The sequence below is a fragment of the Ictidomys tridecemlineatus genome, chromosome 1 (genome assembly GCF_052094955.1).
Source record: "Ictidomys tridecemlineatus isolate mIctTri1 chromosome 1, mIctTri1.hap1, whole genome shotgun sequence".
Classification (NCBI taxonomy): Eukaryota; Metazoa; Chordata; class Mammalia; order Rodentia; family Sciuridae; genus Ictidomys; species Ictidomys tridecemlineatus.
The window spans coordinates 86058273-86080898 of NC_135477.1; the positions used below are offsets into that span (position 1 = coordinate 86058273).

At 35.1% G+C, this 22626-nt stretch overlaps 1 protein-coding gene across 3 annotated transcripts in view; it reads right to left on the reverse strand.

Moving 5' to 3' along the window:
- Tnpo1 (transportin 1) overlaps nt 1-22626 on the reverse strand; it is a 90089-nt gene that overhangs the window by 49992 nt on the left and 17471 nt on the right. Inside the window, exons 1-4 of one of the 3 annotated variants that reach the window (XM_078043761.1) lie at nt 8254-8409; nt 8008-8121; nt 5184-5259; nt 1892-2041 (exon numbers count right to left, since the gene is read on the reverse strand). In XM_078043761.1, the coding sequence (XP_077899887.1) occupies nt 1892-2041; nt 5184-5259; nt 8008-8112 (331 nt within the window). In that variant the 5' untranslated portion in view covers nt 8113-8121; nt 8254-8409. Of the gene's footprint in view, nt 1-1891; nt 2042-5183; nt 5260-8007; nt 8122-8253; nt 8410-22626 lie in introns of those variants that run through there. The other 2 variants (XM_078043750.1, XM_078043765.1) reach the window with 2 other exon arrangements.

Genomic DNA, 22626 nt, shown 5'->3' on the forward strand with positions numbered 1-22626 from the left:
ACACTCAATCACTGTTTCATCTATACCTCTATCCACACCTTCCACCTTCACAATCCAAACTGTTTCTTATCAAATTCCATTAAGTGTCTTTTGGGATATATTGCAATTATGTCTGAAGTTTATTCACTCATTTTTAGTGAAGCAGAGTAAAACAAATTACTAAATTAAAACTCTACCTCATTGGTTTCTATATTGAAAACTGAGATGTGGTCTCTCACAATTAGGATATTTATATACATAACATAAATCAGAACCAAAACACCAAAGATCTTTCATATTCTACAAATACCAAGAAATAAAAATTACATCTATGTATGTCAATTTCATTTGTTTCAAAATAAGATGTCAGAAGACACTTTCAAGTATTTAATTCTGGGCTAGGGATGTAGTTCAATGGTAGTGTGTGTGTTTAATATGCACAATACTGTAGGCTTGATTCCCAGTATAAGAAAAAACCATTTCTAATATAAACCCAGTTGCAAACATACTCGAAAACTCTTATGGAAGGTTAAAAAAAAAAAAAAATTCCAGCATTCCCTGGAATATCAATTTTCCTCTCCCCAATACTATTACTTCCAACCGTTCAAATTTAAGGCACAAAGCACTGTAGTTTGGACAAAATGATAAGTTTATAATGAAATACAATTTAGGAAAAACTATTTTGTATTTAATTTCTATATCTTGCCCTCCCTCTCCTTTCCTCTCAGAATTGCCTTCTAAGGAAATCTACTTCTTTTAAAATCGCATTTGACCACATCTATGAAGATTTCTCTCCCTGATTTTATATAGAAAAGGCTAGCAGACTATCATTCTTTACTTCTCTACCAAGAAGTAAAGCCTTGAGAAAGATATAGGGGGATATGTTAAAGTTACCTAGGAAGTCCTTTTCCTCAAACTACAATTATCTTCTACCGATCAAATTTGAAGCCAATGTTAACAATGGCACTCTTTTTAATACGAGACTGTCCGGAGGGGAAATCAAAGAATCTCTGCTTTTTATTTAGATTTAGCTAGATACTTAAATATTCTTTATTCACCTTTTATTTAATTTTTTTTGGTGGTGTTGGGAATTGAAACCATGGCCTTATGCATGCAAAGCAATCATTCTCCCAAATGAATCTCTGCTTTTTAAGAGACAAACAATACATTTCAAACCTGAAAGACCATAATATACAAAACTAAATAAACTCAGTGAGTTTAACTGACTTCTATTTGACCAACATGCTAGATTAACGGCAATTTACTAGGTCCTTGTAAAATACAGCTGCTTAAACCCATGGCACACTGAACACTGCCTATTAGTAGGCTGCTCTGGAGTACTTCCTATTTCTACTGCTACCCATTGATGTGTGTTCTTGCTAATAGCCAGTTTTGTGTTCCCAAACTGGTTTACAGCAGTTATTGTAATTAAACATTTAATACATGAACCAATAGAAGGTATGCTTTAAGAATACACTCAGAAAAGACTAAAAATTGCCAATGAATTATGTACAGACGAGACAAATATTAGAAAGTGGAAAAAAATAGTAAACATGTAGAATTCTATACTTAGATTGTTTTTATAGGAGGGTTTTCTTGGCATGAAAAAGCATTACACAACATAGAAAATAAGAAACTCCAACTTGCAGAGTCAAAGAAAAGGCCTAAATATCACTTGTTGATGCTCTACTTGAACTAACATTGAGTAAGCAACTACCAATGACTTTGGTCTCAGTGGTAAAAGAGCTTTTAATGTAACAGTTAACATTATTTCAAAAGCACTTAAATGGTAATAAAAACATCTCCATCATAATTTAACATGAAATGAACAAAGAAAATTCCGATGAAAATGATTTGTTACCTCTGAAAATTATCTAATTGGGATTAGTCAACTTTTTGTAATGTAGCTTACCTACAGTGGCTCTGATCAGAGGAGAGGCGTCACCAATATTATTTAAACATTCACTTTTAATAAAGTCTGTCACACCATTTGGGAAGTTCTGAAAATGTGCTTTCACGTTATTCTTCAAAATGAGGCCACTCAATGATCTTGTGGGTTCATCTGTAATAAAAAATAGCATTGAGTTTTAAAGTAGTTTTCATCTCAAAACATGCCAGGAACAACTTCAAAATCATTTCTTATTTAATGGTTGATTGCAACATTCCAATTTATTTTGCTATAACCAGTTTTTAAAAAAATCAATTATAAAAAAATAGCTCTATAATATAGTTTAAGATTTCTTGACCCTGGCACTACTGACATTTAAAGGATAATTCTTTGTTGTGGGGCACTACTCTGTACATTGTTAAGACAATTAGATGCATCACTGGCCATACAAAAGTATTTCTAGGTAATGTCAGATGTCTCCTAGGGAGGCCAAATTGCTCCTTTTTGAGAACCACTAATATGGTTTAAGAGTTAGTTTATATATGGCCACTGTACTAAAGCTTTGTTATCTGATATAATCATCATCATAGATCTCAAAGTATTAAGTCACTAAAAATATCCAATTAAAAATTAAACAGACATCAAATATAATACATGGGGTTACTTTCACATAATAATTGCCATAATTTATGTTTTTCACTTGCCTGTGAACCTTATTTCTAAATGCTTATTATGTACTAAACACTGCTAAATGCTTTTCAAGTATTCTGCATTTAATTCTTAAAACTGTGAGACAAATATTATTAACCCCTCTGTATAAGGAAAAAAACAGGCCTGGCCAAAGTTACACAAGGCCAACTTCCTCAACATGTGAGGAAACCAAATTATCAACCTCAGTAGTTTGGCTCCAGAGCATACACTCTGAATCACTCTACAGTATTACCTTCTTCTGAAAGGGCTGAAAGAGCAGGTGTAAAAGCCAGCATGTTGAACAGATTGCTATTAATACTACTGCTTCAGCCATCTTCATATGTTAAGTAAATACCTTATGTTAAGTAAATACTTATTATGCTCCCCAACTGACTGCCATTGAAATCTTCAAGTATAAAGCACATATAGAGGCAAAGAGAGTAAAGTTTCTCTGCATATAAACCGTATTTGGGTCATCACAGCAATATAATCTAAGAGCTCTATTTCATCTAAAAATTTCTTTCCATTCACAACTCATTTCAGCAAATATCTTAAAAGGAAAACACTTCTAAACTCTTTAAGTTTAAAACAGCTGTGAAATAAATAGAACAGATATTTAACTTCCTCAAGCGATAAGCTTCTTATTACTATATTAGCAAAATAATTTAGCCATGTAATTAAATGGCATGCATATTTGTTTACAAGAGGTACACATCACTTTTATAAGTCACAAGTTGAAGAGTTAATAACACAAAGTGAAACAATTTAACATTAAAAGTATATAGCTTCTGTCCAAATGTTTAAAAAAGCCAACTTCTTTTAAAATTAAGATTGTACTTCACAGTCCCTCAATTTGCTCATCTGTAAAGTGAGTTCATCTCAGATCTCCAGATCTAGAATTCCTTCTCCATGATTCAGCAATAAATTTACTAAATAAGCATTTTCATTTAAAGATATTACTTATATATTCCTTCTGTAATGTGAATGGACACAATGCTAACATTATTACTAATTCTTTTTAAAGGAAAATTAGATACGTTAAACCTATGTTCTAATCTTCTGGGGGAAAAAAATTGACAGGCCCATACCAAGTGTTACACTACTGCGGGGAACAATCTTTATATTGAGAAAAAATGGGGTTGAATGTTGTTCAGCAGTAGAGTACTTGCCTGGTATGTATGAGGTCCCAGGTTCGACCCCTGATACAGCCAAAATAAATAAACAATGTATCATAAACATACCATCAAACTAGAACATTTACTGCTAATTAAGATATGTTGAGAGAATTCCTAGTTTTTCAAAAGCTAGATTTAGAGTTTTAAATTCCCTACTATGTTTTTCAATCACAAAACCCACAAAATTAACCAGCAAATCATCTGAAAATGATTCAAAAGAAATCACTGTAATGAATATGAATTATCAAAATCTAAATACAACCTGCTAGAGTTTGGAGCTGAAATCTCGTCTAACAGGCATTTTATAGCTGAAAGAAGCAAGTGGAGGTTAAATGGTGTCAGAGTCTAAATAAAACTTGTTATTTCACAACTCCAAGTGCAGTGTTTTTACTATGGCTTCTAAAACACTAATCATTCAATAGGGACAGTATTTTCATTAAAGGCCAGTCAGTTATCAATACTGAGTATCTTCTATGGTCTAACAATATTCCAGGAAGGGAATACTCAGTACTCAAACTGCCTGACAGAGGTGCTCAATAAATATTCATGAAATAAAGTTCACAGGACTATATTACCTGTATTAGAAATAAGCAAATGACTGTCACATTAAAAAAAAAAAAAATCAAAGTTGTTGGTCTTTAAACTGTTAAGAATTTAAAACTGTAAATTAATGAAAAAGTTTCATGTATATTATTAAAAAGTTTTTTAAAAGTTACAAATTTATTTATAAAGAGAAGGATATCATTTTTATAAAATGTTTCCCTATGGGACTGAGGATTAAGTCAGGACCTCATGCATGCTAGTCCAGTGTTTTACCATTGAGCTGCATCCCCAACCCTTTTCAAAACTTTATTTTTAAGACAGGGTCTCAATAAGTTGCTCAGGCTGGCTTTGAATTTGAGATTCTCTTGCTTTAGCCTCTTAGGTAACTGGGATTATAGGCATTCACCATTGTACCTGGTTGTTTGTTTTTTGATTAAATAACTTAAAAAATAAAATATAGTTATTTTAAAAAGAGTGTAGACATACACAACTAAAGAGATCATCAATAATTACCTGATAAATAATTTACTTTGGCTACATAACTTTAATTTTTTCTTATAATGAACACGAATTCAGTTAATTAAATCTCGACTTCAATCTGTATACTGAAACAAATCAATCTTTATTATATTTCTGTATATGGAATGAAGCAAAACACCCAAGGTAGACTTGTAACATATTCTTCATTTGCAAAGAATGAATTTATTATATAAATACCCACGAACAACTGAATGTTTATTAAACATTTTAAAGCTTAAAGGGTAGTAACTCTAAGACTCTACATATCACATGTATATTAAGCATGTGGTTAATACAAAATGAAATTATTTGAAATAAACAATTCCCAGAATGTCTTCACAGTGTCTTGGAGACACTTTCAAGTAGTTATCAACACAAACCCTACTTACCTTCAGATTTTAATTTTGTAAGAACAAAAATCAGGTAGTTGTTAAAATCTGGATATTGATTGAGTTGTTCCAGTTTCTAGAACAAATAGTAGTTAAGGAAACTTCTTTGTGTAATCCAAGGAAGAAATTAAGCATTTTAAAATCTAATAATTAAGAGTATTTTCTGTGATATTTTTTGTTTTCCACTTTTTACTGAGATTAAGGTATCTTGTTAAATCTAATTATTGATAGTGTAGTTCAAAAGCACACTAGTGTTGGTAAAATCCTTAGGTGCTTTTACACCTAAAATTAGATCAATTATATTCAACACAACATATGTTCCTGCTTCAGCATGCTCAATATGGCAAAACTATTTTTCAAAATAAAATTCTTAAAGATTTAACAATTTTAAAACATTAAGGCCAAAGGATGTGGATATAGCTCAGTTGACTGTTTGCCTAGCATGCATGAAGCCCTGGGTTTAATCCCCAACATCAGAGAATGAAGGGGGGGGGGCCCTACCGAAGAAGTTATTTCAGTATAAAATACAAAAAAAAGAAAAACATTTCATAAAAATGAGAACAAGTTTTTTTTAAAGGTGAAGAGCATTTAGGGAAATTAACTTAATAAAACAGGCTTTTAATGGAAGGGGGGATATTTAAGAAAAAAATGCCATTTATGCCTAAACCTATACACCAAACCTAAACCCTATAAAAAGTCAGCAATATAGAATAGTTCTATAACCCCTTTCCCCAAAGATCTAACATGTCTGGTGACACAAATTTGCAGGTATTTTACCAAGGCTGGCAGATATGTGGCATAATGCTCTAAATTTTTTTCTTCAAGCCCTGACTCTCAACCCTTAATACATTGGTCAACTATTTTACTACACAGAAAGATGAAAATATTTTTTACTGAATGGACTTAAATCTGATTAAATTCCTGATACAAATGTGAGGTATATCACATTTGCGTTTACTCTCAAAATGGATAAAAGACTGAATATAAATTCTAATCAAACACAGTCTCCAGTAAAATTCTGAGGTATAATTACTTTCTCCAAGAAAAACCTAGACAACGATTACTTGTTTTGGTGAATGGTCAAGATTAACAGTGTACTGATATAATAAATTTTCTATATTTCCCGATAAGGCTTACTTTCTTACAACTTGAAGCTATACTTATTTATGCTACTGTAACAGTCTTTCAAAAAGGGCTCAAGCCTATACAAAACAATAATTAAATACATTATATCCTTAGGAGACACAAAAGAACAGAGTTCATTATTAGCACTGTGAAAATATAAAGCAGAGCATATTATTTTTAATTAAAATACTGTTTTCCTTTCTCAAGAACAACAATTTACTTTGCTCTTACTCAGGATATATAGGTGTTTTTTTTTTTTTCCATGTACACAATAAACTATAAAATGACTACTAGAACCGACCAAGCACAGTACTGGGATGTATAAAAGGTACTTAATGAACATAGTAAAACAAGAAATTACAATGCAATTCTGACTAACTTAAGAATCTTAATAATTGTGGCAAACAATACCTACAATTAATTAAATGTCAACTTCTATCAGTCACAGAGCTTTGACAACATAAGACCGAGCCATAACAGAGTTCTGATAAAAGTTCCAATATATCCCGAACTACTGTTCTTTCTTTAGTACCAGCAGTATCAAAACAGAAAAGTGTAAAAAAAAAAAAAAAAAAAATTCAAGCAGATCTAAATTATTATCCCCTCCATTTTTAAAAGGACAGTGTTACATTAATCAAGAAGCTGAGTATACTTAATTCATTTATTGGAGGCTTTAGGTTACAGCAATGCAGTACTTCTTTGAAACTGTGATAAATAAAACCTTAACTTTAGTGTCTTCAATTTAAACAAACTCAAATATGAAAGAGCTTACCAAATTCCAGATTAAGTAATTTGCTGCTTAATGACAATAAAAATAACAGACGTAAGATTTTTAAAGAATTAACTTCTTTGGGCTTAACAGGCCACGGGTAAAAAGGTTACTCATGATCTGGTTAAGTGAATTTGTTTCTTTTACTGGACCCAGTAAGGGCTTCTGCGCAGTTTATGGCACCTCAGAAGTTATCATACACAGCGGTTGTTTTGCCGCTTCTTTTCCACCTTTGCTGATTCTAAAACTGTAGCAACAGGACCGCTACAACAGCACACTCCATAACCAATTAGGTAATTGCACCGACAGGTTGGGCCAAAGCTTTAAAAATAAAATCTCAATGAGAGGTAGGGAGCTCGCAACAGGTGTTAACACAAGCAGCCCGGAATGAGACCCCAGCAGAGACCCCTTTCTCCCACCTGCAGCTCTTCATACCCTTCAGGGAAAGGGCCCTGGAGAAAACCCTAAGCCCAACCCCGTAGCAGTTCAAACCCCGCGCCAGCTCCACCCATCCCTAGCCGGCCAGCGGTCGTGCAGCTCCGCTCTCGCAAGCTCCCTCCACCGGGCCTCGCGCGCTGGCGCTGCCGCCCCCACCCCGCGGGGCGCATTGTGTGGGCCCGGGCCGCTCCCGCCGCGCCGCTCCCCACCCCCTCCGCAGGTCTGCGGAGGGCGGGGACGTGGCGGCCCGGCCGCGCACATGTCGCGATCTCGGGCGGCGGCCCGGAAGCCGGCCGCTCGGAGGCGAGCCCCACGCGGCGGCGCCCCGGTAGGGCGCGAGGGCCGCGTGCGCGAGGCGCAGGGCAGGGGCCGCGGCTGCCGGCCTCCCCGCGCAGGCGGGCGGGGAGCGGGCCGGGGGGAGGGGCGGCGAACCCCCGGGCGCGAGGAGACGGGCAAGCCGCGCGGGCGGCGGGCAGGCCTTGGGAAGGATACTTGTTGCACGGTCCTCTGGATGGTGGTGTCTGGGGACTGGGACTCCTTCAGCAGCTGCAGGATTTGCTGAAGCCCTTGCTGGTCAGGTTTCCACTCATACTCCATCTTGGTTTGCTGCAAATAAAGCCAGACACAGGAAGAGACGGAGCAAATGTTACTCCCCGTGCACAGGCCGGAGGGCTGCCCGCGCAGAGCAACCTCCTTTCCCCACCACGACCACCCCATATCGCCCTAGACGCCTCGGACCTGTCTGGGATGCCCCAAAGGAAGTCTTGGACAGTGAAGCCCGGCAGAACTGCTCTTAGCAGCTCGGCCGCCAACGTCTGCTGCTGCCGCTGCTGCCGCCGCGGCCGCCGAGCGCAAGGAGCCGACCAGACTGAGTCACCGCGAATTTGCAATCTGGCCCCAAGATCCGCTCACGGGAGCCCCCTGGGTCCTAGTGCCACGCAGATTTCTCCAACTCAACTCATTCTGTTCAGAGTACTACTGATTTAAAGGTAATCAAAAGTCAAGTCCTTATTAAAACGTCTTCAAAACACCTGAAGAAATCCGTCTTGGGTCATTATGTTAAGTAAACATGGTGGAAAAAAGACGAATGATTGAAATGGGTGGGCGGGCAGTTAATTCCCCTGACAGGTCAACCATAACTAGTGAGAATAAAAACGTTACTCTTTCTGATATTAAATATTTAAACTAATGATGCCACATTAATAACCACAACATACACTTCGAGAACATTATATGCAACCTTTGTAGAATTTGGCTAAAATAAAATTTCATTCTTTCATAAACTTCAACTTTTGAACTCAGTAGGTGAAATTTCATCAGGAACTAACTATATTCCCCAACTAAGGAATTAGGGCTGAAGAAAAAAAGCAAGTGTAATTTTATAATTGGATGGTGTTTAATTCTATTACAGTATCTTCACATAAATTACTATTGTTATTCAGTAAAGACTGCGAGTAAAGTCTGGTGTCTTAAGCTACTACAAGTTTGCAAGTGCTAGTCAACTGAAACTATTATATCAATGACACACTTTTATTAAAGTGAAACGATTAAACAAAAACGACTAACTTAAGTATCAAGCATGATTTATTTTACAAAGCCAAATTGAACTTGATAAAGGAGATTTTTTTTTGAGAGAGAGAGAGAGAGAAAGAGAGAATTTTTAATATTTATTTTTTAGTTCTCGGCGGACACAACATCTTTGTTTGTATGTGGTGCTGAGGGTCGAACTCCGGCTGCACGCATGCCAGGTGAGCGAGCTACTGCTTGAGCCACATCCCCAGCCCAAAGGAGATATTTTTAATATGACTTTTACATGATAGTTTGACAGGTGAAATTAGTAAAAGTCCTAGCAAAGGTTAAAAGAAAAAATTCTTGCTATAGCTCTCTAGTTAGCTTTTCTTTCTTTCTTTCATGTTCTTTCCTCTCTTCTTCACCTTTATCTTCTGCTTAATATCCTGTAATCTGACTTTGCTTACCACCTTCTATTGACTTCCTAAATAACCCAGAAAACTCTTCTTTGAGGGGGTAGCAGGGATTGAAACCAGGGGTGCTTTACCACTGAGCTACGTCCTCAGTCCTAAATTGTTAAAAACAAAAATTAAAAACCAAAAAAACTACGATCATCATCTAGACATATTTATTGATATTGCTGTACTTTTATCTCAGCCTCCATTCTGTTTATATGTACACTCTATTTTATAAAAATGGGGCTGTTTCTAGCTTGACTTTATTACATAGTTAATAAAATATTTTAATAAAACATAACATTGTATTGCTGTTATAATTTTTATAAATGTTTAATTGATAATATAGACACAAGTTTGTACAAATATCTAGATGGATTGTTACAAAGTGAATACACCTGTGTGACCAACACCTTGCGCTTAATATGGAGATCATTAACTAGTGCCAATCTCTCTCGTGCCCATTCTATCACTACACATTTCTCCCCTTCCATCTTTTAACTTAAAAAACTTTAAAAAAGTAACAAAAGCCACATTATTATAAACCAAACAACATGATCAAACAAGGAAAGTTAATTCAATACTACTGGCAAAGCTTACTTCTCTGTAAGACATCTTTAACAGTTTGATATGAATCCTTCTACACCTGTCTCTATTCTCAAACAGTATACTTTTATTCTTAATTTTTTTTATAGTTCATACCACACTAACCCAACAACATTTTCACATATAATATAGTGTGGTTGTTATTCCACCTCAACACACATGGATTTCACTCACTTTTTAATAGATGCACTTTGGTCTTTATAATGAATAGAACATAATTTGTCCAACTACTTCCTGACCGACTTCCAGAGTGCCTCTACTTTTTTTGCCAATATGAAAAACACAGTAAAAAAATTCTTGTATCATTGTTCCTACACAGTAGTGGCAACCCTGTGGCATTATTAAGTCAACCTAACAGTTATTACCAGATCACTTTCCAAAAAGTTATGCAATTCATACTTACCAACAATATGAGTATTTCATATCACCTAGGTTGTTCTTTGAATTTTTTGAATAACAATTTAATTTCTTGTATATAAGTAGTAGTGGGGAACCTAAGAGTCTGGGCCTTAGTCTTAGTTTTGAGTTTGAACTGCTACCATGCAGAAAACCTACCTGTTGAGGTGACATCTGAAAGTCCACTTTCACGTTCTGCTGTACTTTTGAACAGAAACCCAGGGACCAACAGAGGTCAAGTTTGAAAAGCATCTTAATCATATCCATCCTAATGATTGCTGCACCATAATATCAGGTCATACCATGTTTCCCTCTTTATCCCTGCACTAAAATAAATAGGATTATTTTTCTTTTTCGAAAAGTTTAGCATTAAGAATATCTAATTTGATCAGACTATGTTGATAGGATGGTGTTTTCCTATATCTGATTCAAATTATCTGTAACAAAGGCTCTCAAAAATACTTGACTGATAATATTTGACTTGAAGAGAGACCTCAGGACACTTTGAACTTCTGTATCTAATCTTATAAAAAAAAAAAATGTGATAAGGCCGGATTTGGTGGAGCACACCTGAAATCCCAGCAGCTCAGGAGGCTGAGACAGGAGGATCTTGAGTTCAAAGCCGGCCTCAGCAATAGCGAAGTGCTAAACAACTAGATGAGATGTAAAATAGGGCTGGGGATGTGGCTCAGTGGTTGAGTGCCCCTGAGTTCAATCCCCAGTACAAAAAACCAAAACAAAACAAAACAAAAACCAACCTGTGTTAAAATATACATACACAAAATTCACTGTTTTCCATGTACAGTTTAGTGGCATTAAGTATATTCCCATTGTTGTACAACCATCACCACTAGCCATCTCCTGAACTTACATTTTAATAGCCACTAAAATTAGTAAGAATCTTATTTCTGTAGCCAGAGCTATTGTAAGGTTAATTAGATAACATCTGAAGTACTTCAAATTAACTAACACACCAGTATTATTATATGAGGTAGAAATCATTTATTTATATAATAAACAATATATTAAATATCAAGATTTAAATCTGATTTTTAATCAATTTTAAATCATTACTACACAAGGTATTTATTTTGCATACTGAATGTCCCCCAAAATAGGAACATAAATAAATAACAAGGAAGTAGTCCTTCAAATTTTTCTCCTTTAGAATATACAAATCATGCTGATTGGCTGGGACACTCAATGGTGAGTAAAAAAGGCATTAAGCAAAAAGACAGTTCTTTGAAGAATAAGTGGATAGAAGATAGTACCAGAATAAAAAGCAGCTTTTAAGATATAAGTGACTGGATACCACTGTGGATCTTCTGAAGACCAAATTATATACTAGGTCCCATACTGCTAATTTACAATTTACATTAAAATTTTAAATTTGCTGCAATTGAAAATGATGTGATAAAGAATGAAGACTACTGCTGGGGTTGTGGCTCAGTGATAGAGCACTTGCCTAGCATGTGTGAGACACTGGGTTCAATTCTCAGCACCACATATAAATAAATGAATAAAATAAAGGTCCATCAACAACTTAAAAAAAAATGAAGACTAGTTGAAGACAGTAAAAATACCTAGCTTCTTCCCTGCCGGAGGGGATGTAATATATAGTTTAAATAGCAAGACAGGAGGTATGGGCTCAACTGACCCAAGTTTGAATCCTAGTTTTTCAATTCACCTGTGCAAGTTAATCTCTCTAAGCCTCAGTTTCTCAACTATAAAATGGGACTATGTTTACTCTGTATTAGGGTTATAAGCACCTAGAACAGAGTATGAGTTGAAGAAGGTAGTTTTAATAACTAAGCCAATGGTTTTCTATTATCTTCAAGATAAAATCTAATTCATGGAAGAAGGCTCTTGGGGAAATGGTCCATCACCTTTAAGGGCAGTGTTTATTTCTTAGTTTCCAACTCAAGTCCCCAAATTTATGCTCTAACAATTCTTCCTGCACCTCTCATTCTGCTCAGTTTTTGAATAGGGATTTCATGTCTGGAATACCCTCTTCAAATTCAACCATTTTGCAAACTCCTTTCTACTCTATAAAGCTACTTCCATCCACTGTATTTCCAAATAGTTCTTGAGAGTCTGCTTTGGCATTATAATTGATACTGAATACTATTTCTCTTCAGTGACATGTTTCTAGGATCTTAAAGGTATTTTTATTACAGAATTATAGTTTACAGCCATTTCCATTCTAGAAACTGTCCAACTGTATTATAATTATTTCCAGGTCTGTCTGTGTTCCTTAGAGCAGGTCAGTGTCTTTTTGTCCTCTTTGCTTAACACAGTATGATTAAATAAAAATTTGTTGAATACTATTGTTTTGCTATTAATTCAGCTAAATAAATATTAAGTTGAGCAACTACCTTGTGCTTGGTGAGCACTGGCGATTCAAAGGCGAGTAAAATACAGTTCCTGTCCCCACCAAATTCTCTTTTAGTGAGAGAGATACATGTACCATCTATGAATGAATTATGACAGAGTGCAATAGGAAAAGTGAAAAGCAAATGTATTCTTCCAGGAAAGGGAAGTGCTTTTCCCCCACTGGGTTCACAGCTTTTCTTTCCTTCTCATTTCAATTAAAAGCAAACAAATATTTGCCAAGCAGTCAGATGTTTCTGCCTATATGTTAAATCACTATAAATGTGATAAATGTTGCCACCAGTGACACAACTTCCCAAAATTATGAACAATTCATGGTAGAGTTCCAAACAAAACAAAGTATAATCATCGTTCAATAATACAGTATTTTTTATCCTGGTAAAATTCGATATGTATTATAACCCTGCCAAAAGTATATAAGTGAAAACTGAGTTAGGGGCTTGGTTCTGAAAACTCTTAAAAATACTGTTTTCTACTTTCATGACCATCTAGTAAGCTACTCACAAGTCATGCAGGACTCAGGATAATTCATATATATATATATATATATATATATATATATATATAATAAAATTCTCATATATATAATTCACATATACTATATATTATATATATAAAATTATTAGTTACAATTAGATACAATGTCTTTATTTTATTTATTTATTTTTATGTAGTGCTGAGGATCCAACCCAGTGCCTCACATGTGCTGGGTGAGACCTGTATTGCTGAGTCACAATCCCGACCCCCTCAGTCCTACTCAGTAAATGACAAGAGCATCTCAGTCATAAGGACATTCCCAGAGAACAACTTTGCATCAGTGAAGAATGGCTATGGCAGGTGGGGCTTCAAGGATATTATGCTAACCTAGTTAGGAAGTCAGGAAAGAACTTCCTTACAAGAATTCCAAAAAGTAAATACAAAAGGAAGGCAGACGCTAATAAGACTTCATAGATCTTGTTAGTAAAGATCCTACAGCTAATAGGAAGTTTGTGAAAGGGGTATAAATTGATAGAAGACATGATTAAAGGGCTGGGGCTGTAGCTTAGTGGCAGAGCACTTGCCTTGTACATGTGAGGCTCCGGGTTCGATCCTCAGCACCACATAAAAATAAACACATAAAATTAAGGCATGCTGTATAACTACAAAAATATTTTAAAAGACTTGATTAAAAATGAGGAAAGAGAGGTTCATCTTCTGCTCTATAGCTAAGTTTTGTAATAAAAATGATTTTGAAAAGGACTTAAACTCAGCATACTATAGTGACATAGACACATCAATGTTTGTAAGCAACTCAATTCACAATAGCCAAACTATGGAACCCACCTAGGTGCCCTTCAACAGATGAATGGATAAAGAAAATGTGGTACATATTCACACTAAAATATTACTTAGCCATAAAGAAGTATAAAATTATGGCATTTGCTGGTAAATGGATGGAACTGAAGACTATCATGCTAAGTGAAATAAGCCAATACCAAAAAACAAAAGACTGAATGTTCTCTCTGATATGCAGATGATAACACAATAAGGGAGAAAGGAGCGGAAGAACAGAAATTCAATGGATTAGACTAAAGGGAAAGAAGGGAAAGAGGGGATGGGAATGGAAAGACAGTAGAATGAATCAGACATAACTCTCTTATGTTCATATATGAATACACGACCAGCGCAACTCCACATCATGTACAACAATAGAATGGTAAGTTATATTCCATGTATATATGTCAAAATACATTCTACATTCATGTATAAGTAAAAAGAAAAAAATAAAAAATCTAAACAAAATGATTTTGAAACTGTATCAGGCTGCATATGGCCAGGAAGACCCTCAGAAGACTTAACTGCCCAACCTGCATCTCAAATGCATCCTGGTGCAGACCTGTAATCCCAGCTATTTCAGGGGCTAAGACAAGTGGATGTCAAGTTTGAGGCCAACGTGGGCAATTTAATAAGACCCTATTCTCAAAAGGGTAGGGATGTAGTTCAATGATAAAGCACCCCTGAGGGGTTCAATATCTAGTACTAGGGGGAAAAAAGGACCTCTAGTTTGTTAGGGGAATGATAGTCATGTATCAGAGAGCCAAAATTCTGGTCCTTAAATATTAAAGACTAAAATTCTATTTTTTTGGTCAATAATGGTGACAGCTATTGCTTTTTGATTATCAGCCAGTACTCTAAGCAGTTACACATGTTAACTAAGTTAATCTCAACTCTATGACATACTTTTTTAAATATTTATTTTTTAGTTGTATTTGGACACAATATCTTTATTTTATTTATTTTTATATGGTATTGAGGATCGAACCCAGAGCCTCGCATACGCTAGGTGAGCGCTCTACCACTGAGCCACCACCCCAGCGCAACTCTATGACATATTAATACTAATCACACGCTATGGAGTTATAGTTTGGATCTGAAATGTCCTCCCAAAAGTTCATGTATTGAAGGCTTGGTCCCCAAATCAGAATGTCCAGAGGCAGGGCTTTGGGATAATGATGACTGGATCATGAGGAATCTAATTTGATCAGTGGATTAATCCATTTGATTGATTAATAACCTGATGGACTACTGGGAAGTAGTAGAAGCTATAGGTGGATAGGGCATGGTTAGAGGAAATAGGTCACTGGTGGTGTGTCCCTGGGGATTATACTTGTCTTAAGCCCCACCCCCACCTGCTTTCTAGCTGCCATAAACTGAGCAGCTTTCCTCTGCCACTCCACCATGAAGTTCTGTCTTATCTCAGGCTCAAAGCAATGGACCAGCCAACCATGGACTAAAGCCTCTGAAACCGAAACAAATGAGCCCAAATAACTCTTTCCTCATCTAAATTGTTCCTGTCAGGTATTTTGATCACAGTGACAAAGATGACTAATACAGGTGGATATGATAAATATACTGAGGCTCAGAGACCATGATTTAAACACAACTAATCTGGCTCAAGAGTCCACTCTCTAGGCCCCTGCTACAGTGGATTTCCAATAGAAATATCCATCTCTATAAACTGGGGAAATAATCATTTAAAAAACTGCATAATAAAGACTATATACTTGGGGCTGGGATTGTGGCTCAGCGGTAGAGTGCTCGCCTAGCATGGGTGGAACCCAGGTTCGATCCTCAGCACTACATAAAAATAAAGGCATTGTGTTGTGTCCATCTACACCTAAAAAATAAATTTTTTTAAAAAAAGAATATATACTTGATACTTCAGTGAAGAGATAAGAAAAGAGTAAAAATCATATTTCAGTATTATAAAAATCTTAAAAGATCTTAGAAAACAGTGTAGGTATAGTATGAAAATATAAAAATGAGATATTTCAGTAGCATTGAGTAAATGAGTTAAAAGAGTCTAAATCTAAACTTCCCAACATCCCTTAAGTACGTGTCAAGTATTATTTTCATTTAAAAAGCAGATAAATTAAGAAATTTGTTGAATCACTTGCTGACCATGCAGACTTCCACAGTAAATGTCTCCTATACTTGTTTTTTACAAAAAGATGCTATCATGAGCAAGGAAGGAAAAATAAAACAAAACAAAATACCAGAGCTATCCAGTGGTCTAAAAAGAGCATGGTATTTAAAGAAAACAATTATTTAATAAAACTTGCACCAAAATTCAGATACAAAGGGAAAATCTATAAGCAGCTGGTTAATAACTTTTAAAAACTGAAATTTTTTAAACAACAAAGAATCAAATAGACTGTTAAATATATTAATCAGTGGAACCAGAAAGTCCTTTAAGGAATTTTATACGGTAGTCAGAGGTTTTAGATCAAGAAAGAAGTGGGGGAGGAATCAAAACTACTAAGCTCAAGCTAGTTGAGGAAATGAACTCAATCAGTTAGAAGGGCAGGACAACATGTGCTCCGTGGTGTTGGACATTTTGTTGTTGTTGTTTGTTTTTTGGTACTGGGGGACTGACTGAACCCAGGGGTGCTTTACCACTGAGCTACATTCTGAGCCCTATTTTTTTTTTTTTTGTTTATTGAGACAGGATCTAAGTTGCTTTGATTCTCACTAAATTACTGAGACTGGCCTTGAACTTGATCCTTCTGCCCCATCTTCCTCAGTAGCTGGGATCACAGATATGGGCCACATGCCTTGTAACACATGGGTTTTAAATCATCCTTGATTTATTGATTAGGGATGATCTAATTCATCACTTGGAAGAATTATGCCAAGAAGTTAAAAAAGTTTGATTTTCTGGCATTATAAACTTATTGCCATCTAAGAACTGGACAATTAATATAAAAAAAAGAAAATGGAAAATAGGTTCTTGAAAAATTAAATAAATGTATTCTTAGAGTACAGGGAGACCTTTAAGATAACTAGAAGGATACACAAATACTAAAAAACTTACTAACAAACATTAAAAAAAAATGTTTGGTAACAAAAGATGTGGGTGATAAAATGTCAAAATTCAATCCAATCTGTAAGCAGGCACTTCTTATACTTCAGCTCATTTAATATTCACAACAGTACTATGAGGTTGGTATCAAATCCATTTTATATATCTGAGGTTTCTAAGAAGTTAAGCAGCCTATTCAGCTTGTATGTGGCAGAGTACATTCAATACCAGATTTGTAATTCCAAAGTCTAGATTGTGCCTGGCAATATCAGCAACCGGGCTATCATTAATGAGTTGCTTTTGTGTGTTACTTATCATGTTAAGTTCTTTAATTGCATGATCTCATTTAATTTTGAGTATGTACTATTATTATTTCTATTTTTGCAGAAGAGGAACAGGCTTAAGTGAACTTAAGCAATGTGTCCAAGGTCACACAGACAGTAATAAGCAAAGCCAGTACTCAACCCCAAATGCATCTGACTTCAGAAACTGGTGCACTGAACCACACTGCCGTATTATTTTCAGTCTGTCACCCCCATGAACATGTGTCTACCCCTTAAAAGAACTCAACAGTATGTCAACCATGAATGTTGTTGGGCACTCTTCTCTTTACCTTTCCATTCCATGCATCATCAAGAAATGAACAACTTTCTTGATCGGTAAACACTAACTCCCTGGTTCAACAACTAATTTAACCTTCACAGTTGGTCACACTCTCCATGGTTCTCAACATTGACTGCACATTATTATCACTGAGAACTTACAGCTAGATGAGGACTACTTATTAACTCAATATACCTGCCCCTGACAAGTTTCATTGTTTCTTCCTCTAATGAGTAGCAGTGTGCTAGTTGTACTAGAAAACAGGACAAGAGGAACAGAATGCAGACTCCTTTGATTAATATTAAAATATAACTGACCACTAAAAAAAAGTCTTTGATGAAAACCAAAACATAAGAACATATTGTTTAAAGTTACTTAATAATTTGTACTACTTAGTAAAGAAGTTAGTAAGTACAATATTCATTGACTCTGCAATTTAACAATGACAGTTTGGGTGAGGAATTGCACTTACGTTCTATGATAAAAAAGGAAACTTAGGCAAAGTCAAGTTGGGGGGAAGAACATAAGCATTTATTTCCAATAAATTAAAAGTAAAACAAACTAGAAAACTGTGGTCTTTGGCAAAATATGATTTAAATTTGTAGAGCAAGTCAACTTATGCTGAGAATGATAACCACATCTTCCTTCAAATGGATATTAAGTCATTCATAAAACTAAAGGCAAGCTCTCCTAAAATAAGAAGTCCATGTGTTAAAACCAATATCACAAAATAAGTAAATTAGATTCCTGATTGTTTTAGCATCATAGTATTCATAAATGGACTTTACTAGTAACTGTCCACTGCTACATTCAACTGGCAAATTATTTATTTAAATAGTTCCATGGACTATTGCCATTGTCTGTCTCAACTCTACTCAAATAGTTATTTCTATGACACAGATTTTTTTAATATTTATATTTTATTGTAGTTGGACACAATATCTTTATTTTATTTATTTATTTTTATGTGGTGCTGAGGATTGAATCCAGGACCTTGCATGTGCTACGTAAGCACTCTACCACTGAGCCACAACCCCAGCCCTCTGTGACAGATTTAAGGGGGAGGAAAAAAAAGTCTTCTCTAAGTATTGATTGTAAATTCCATTTCAGAATATTGTCTGATCATTGTCAAATGGTTTCAAGTACTTAATTATTTTCAAAGTACCTCATGTTTTATCTTAGTTAATTTTCAAAATTTCCTGTGAGATGAAGAAATAGTATCAGTGATAAAACTTGCTAAAAGTCACTCAGCAAGTAAATGTTAAGAATTGAGCTGGAATGAATATCTTCCTATTTGGGGTTCAATGTTTCTTCTACTCCAAATTGCTTCTTTAATTCATAGTCCATTAAATATGTACATATGATCAATTAAAAGAGTGACTTGTCTTAAAGTAACATTGCTCTCCACTGTTTATTACTTGCTGCTTTATATGTGGGCAAGTATAAAAGATGGAGACAAATCTGTAGTACTCTTGAAAGACTATGATCTCTCTCAATAAAGTACTGGCTTTGAATGATTAAAAATCTAAGAGCACCAGGCAAGTCACTGATTATAACTGCACTTAACTGAATTTAAGGAACTGGTAAAAGTTGCTGTGATGCAAGTGGCCAAATATTTTTCTGTGAAACACATCAGAAATTACAAATTAAGTCAATAAAAGATTTGATTCAATATTTTAGAATCTACTGTCCTTATTTATGAAGTGAGAGGATACCTGTATAGTTGATAGAACACCAATCTGATAATTTTTTAAAAAAATTAGCAGGAGGCATGAGTAGGAAAGATGGTGGAATGACGGACATCATTACCCTAAGAACATGTATGAAAACACAAATGGTGTGACTCTACTTTGTGTACAACCAGAGGCATGAAAAATTGTGCTCTATTTGTGTAATATGAATTGAACTGCATTCTGCTCTCATATATAACAAATTAGAATTTTTTTAAAAAAGAGAGAGAAAAAATTAGCACATGGGGGTCTAGGATTATGGCTCAGTGGTAAGTGCTTGCCTCACACATGTTCGATCCTCAGCACCACATAAAATAAATAAATAAAATAAAGGTATAAAAAATTAGCACATGGGGGTAACTATTACAGATCATTTTAGTAACAAGTATGCTGTTTCACTGCAGTTAGTTAGATTGCTCCTAACATTCTGAATGAGAGGGTTCTGGGATTTCTCATTCATATCCAAAACTATCCTTGATTAAGTATAATGTGTTGATTCAACATTTCACGATTCAAGTGAAAACAGAAAAAAAGAACACAGCACTATGTTCACTGGCAAGGGCTGAAAGAGAAAAGAGAGCAGTTTAAGCAGTAAAACAGAAAGGTTTGAAAAATGGTAAAATGTTAGTAGTCTGATTAGCATTAATGTTTATCTAATTTTTCATTTCTTCATTGAAATCTCACTCACACATAACAGGAGCATATATTAGTCAGGTTCCAATTATGGGAAGTCAGACACAGCAGAAAAAACTAATGAAGGAAATCAATTTTTATAATTTTATTTCCTGAGCTGAATACTATTCTATACTACTTGTTGCTGGCAAACAGGAAGATAAGAGTAGAGGAAGCATGGAATCTAGAGTCATATATACAGGGTTCAATCCCCGTTCTCCCAATTTGTCTTTTTTAGTAAACCTTTGTGAGCCACAATTTAGTCATCTGTGAAATGGGTCTAAATGAAAATAAGAAGATTAAATGAGAATATACTGCCTTCACACTACGTTCCTGACTAGAACTGTCGCTAAAACTCAGATTTACCGAAGGCAGTTTGTACCATCAGATAACACAAAATGAAGATTACTTACATTATTTTTAAAAAAAATTTTTTTGGTACCAGGGATTGAACCCAGGGTTGCTTAACCACTGAGCCACATACCCACCCCTTTTTCATATTTTATGAGTGACAGGGTTTCGCTGAGTTGCTGAGGTTGGGTTTGAACTAGTGATCCTTCTGTCCCAGCCTCCTGAGTTGCTGGAATTACAGGTATGTGCTTCCATGCCCGGCTTACTTATTCTACTTTTGACGATCAAAGAATACGCAACAAAAATGGGCTATTTAACTTGTTTAAATGAGATGATACTATGATCCGAACAATTTGTATTTTCCTAAAATTCATGTTAAAACTTAATCTCTAGGTAGGGCCTTTACCAGGTGATTAAATCATGAAGGCAAAGTCCTCGTTGATGGGATTAATTAGTTCCCTTATAAAAAGGTTTCAGAGGGCCCATTTGGCCCTTTCACTCGCCTTCTGCCAAGTGACACTATTTATGAAGCAGAGTCTTTACCAGAAGACATACAACCTGCTGGTGACTTGTTCTTGGGTTTCCCAGACTCCAGAATTGTGAGAAAAAAGTTATTTATAAATTATCCAGTCTAAAGTATTTTGTTATAGCAACAGAAATGGACTAAGAGAGGTGATATTCTAAATAAATAGAGAAATCAAAAGAGAAATTTTGGGAAAATAAGAGAAACAAAGAAAAATTGAAATCAAGTGGCGAATATTAAACCAGATATGAATTTAATCAATCTGAAAGAAATATATAAAAGGAAAAACTAAGTAGCTGATCAATGGTGGTGCTCATAGCATGCAAAAGAGGTAAAAAAAACCACAAGAAAATTCTTTAAAGACAATACAAAAATGGAAAAAAAATTTGCAGAAAATAATGTCATGATAGATGGTACCACATAACCTTAAGTTTAGTTCAAAATACAAGAACATACATTCTATAAGTGTTTAATCATTTTTTTCTTTTCCTTGGGACAAAGAAACAATAAGACTCAACCAAGATTAATGAGACATTAAAAATTAGTAAATATAAAAATTAAAATGAATGTGATAAGAGAATCTCAGCTTACACGGGACACAAGGATAATGCTAATCTACCATACATACAAGTAGAGATACTAAGTTAATAGCCAGGTGAATATCATGTTCTTATCACCATTCATTCCCCTCAATCCACAAAATTGTAATTTATCAATATAAACTTTAACTGTAATTAGAGAATGGCAATAATAGCATCTAATCATCAGAATGAAAAGAACATTGGGAAACATCTAATCCTTTTATTTTTTAAAAAAGGGAAAATTAAGACCCACAAATCAACAATATTACAATTAGAAGGAAGAATGATTTCTAATTTTAAAAACCAAATATCTAGTTCTATATTATGAAGTTTCTCCCCACCCCTTCGAATTTTTAATAGTACATTAATTTTCTGAAGGGAATTAGATGGCTTGTACAGCCCATGTTTCAGGGAAGAATCTAATGGCAAAGTTTATACTTTGTGACCACAATTCCTAAATAATCGATTAAACCAGATTAAGCACTCAACCCTTCATATGATGAATCCTGGCACACACACACACAAAAAAAAATGAGGTAAATCAACTGAAGTTCCTTTCCTGGAAACATGAACAGAAAGTACTAAGATAATTTACCATTTACCAGTTTTGAAAACAAAAGCTAAAATGTCATAATGTGGCAGGTAGGTAATTACCATGTTCTATAAGCAAGACAAAATAATGCAGGTGCAGAAATTGTAAGCAAGCAGGAGAAATCCAGCACTGAGAGAAGGAAGGAAGGGCTGAGCAAGACTGTATGATCCACCACAGTGAGTACTGCTTCCTGATGATTTTCTATTTCTAATCTACGAATGACTTAAGATAAATCTCTCCCTTTCATTTAGGCCAACCTGAATGAGTTTCTCTTTCTTGGAGAAGTAAACTGAGGGGATAGAGAAAACCATGAATAAAGTTAGAGCCAATTCAGGTGTGCACCTTCTTTACAGACAACAG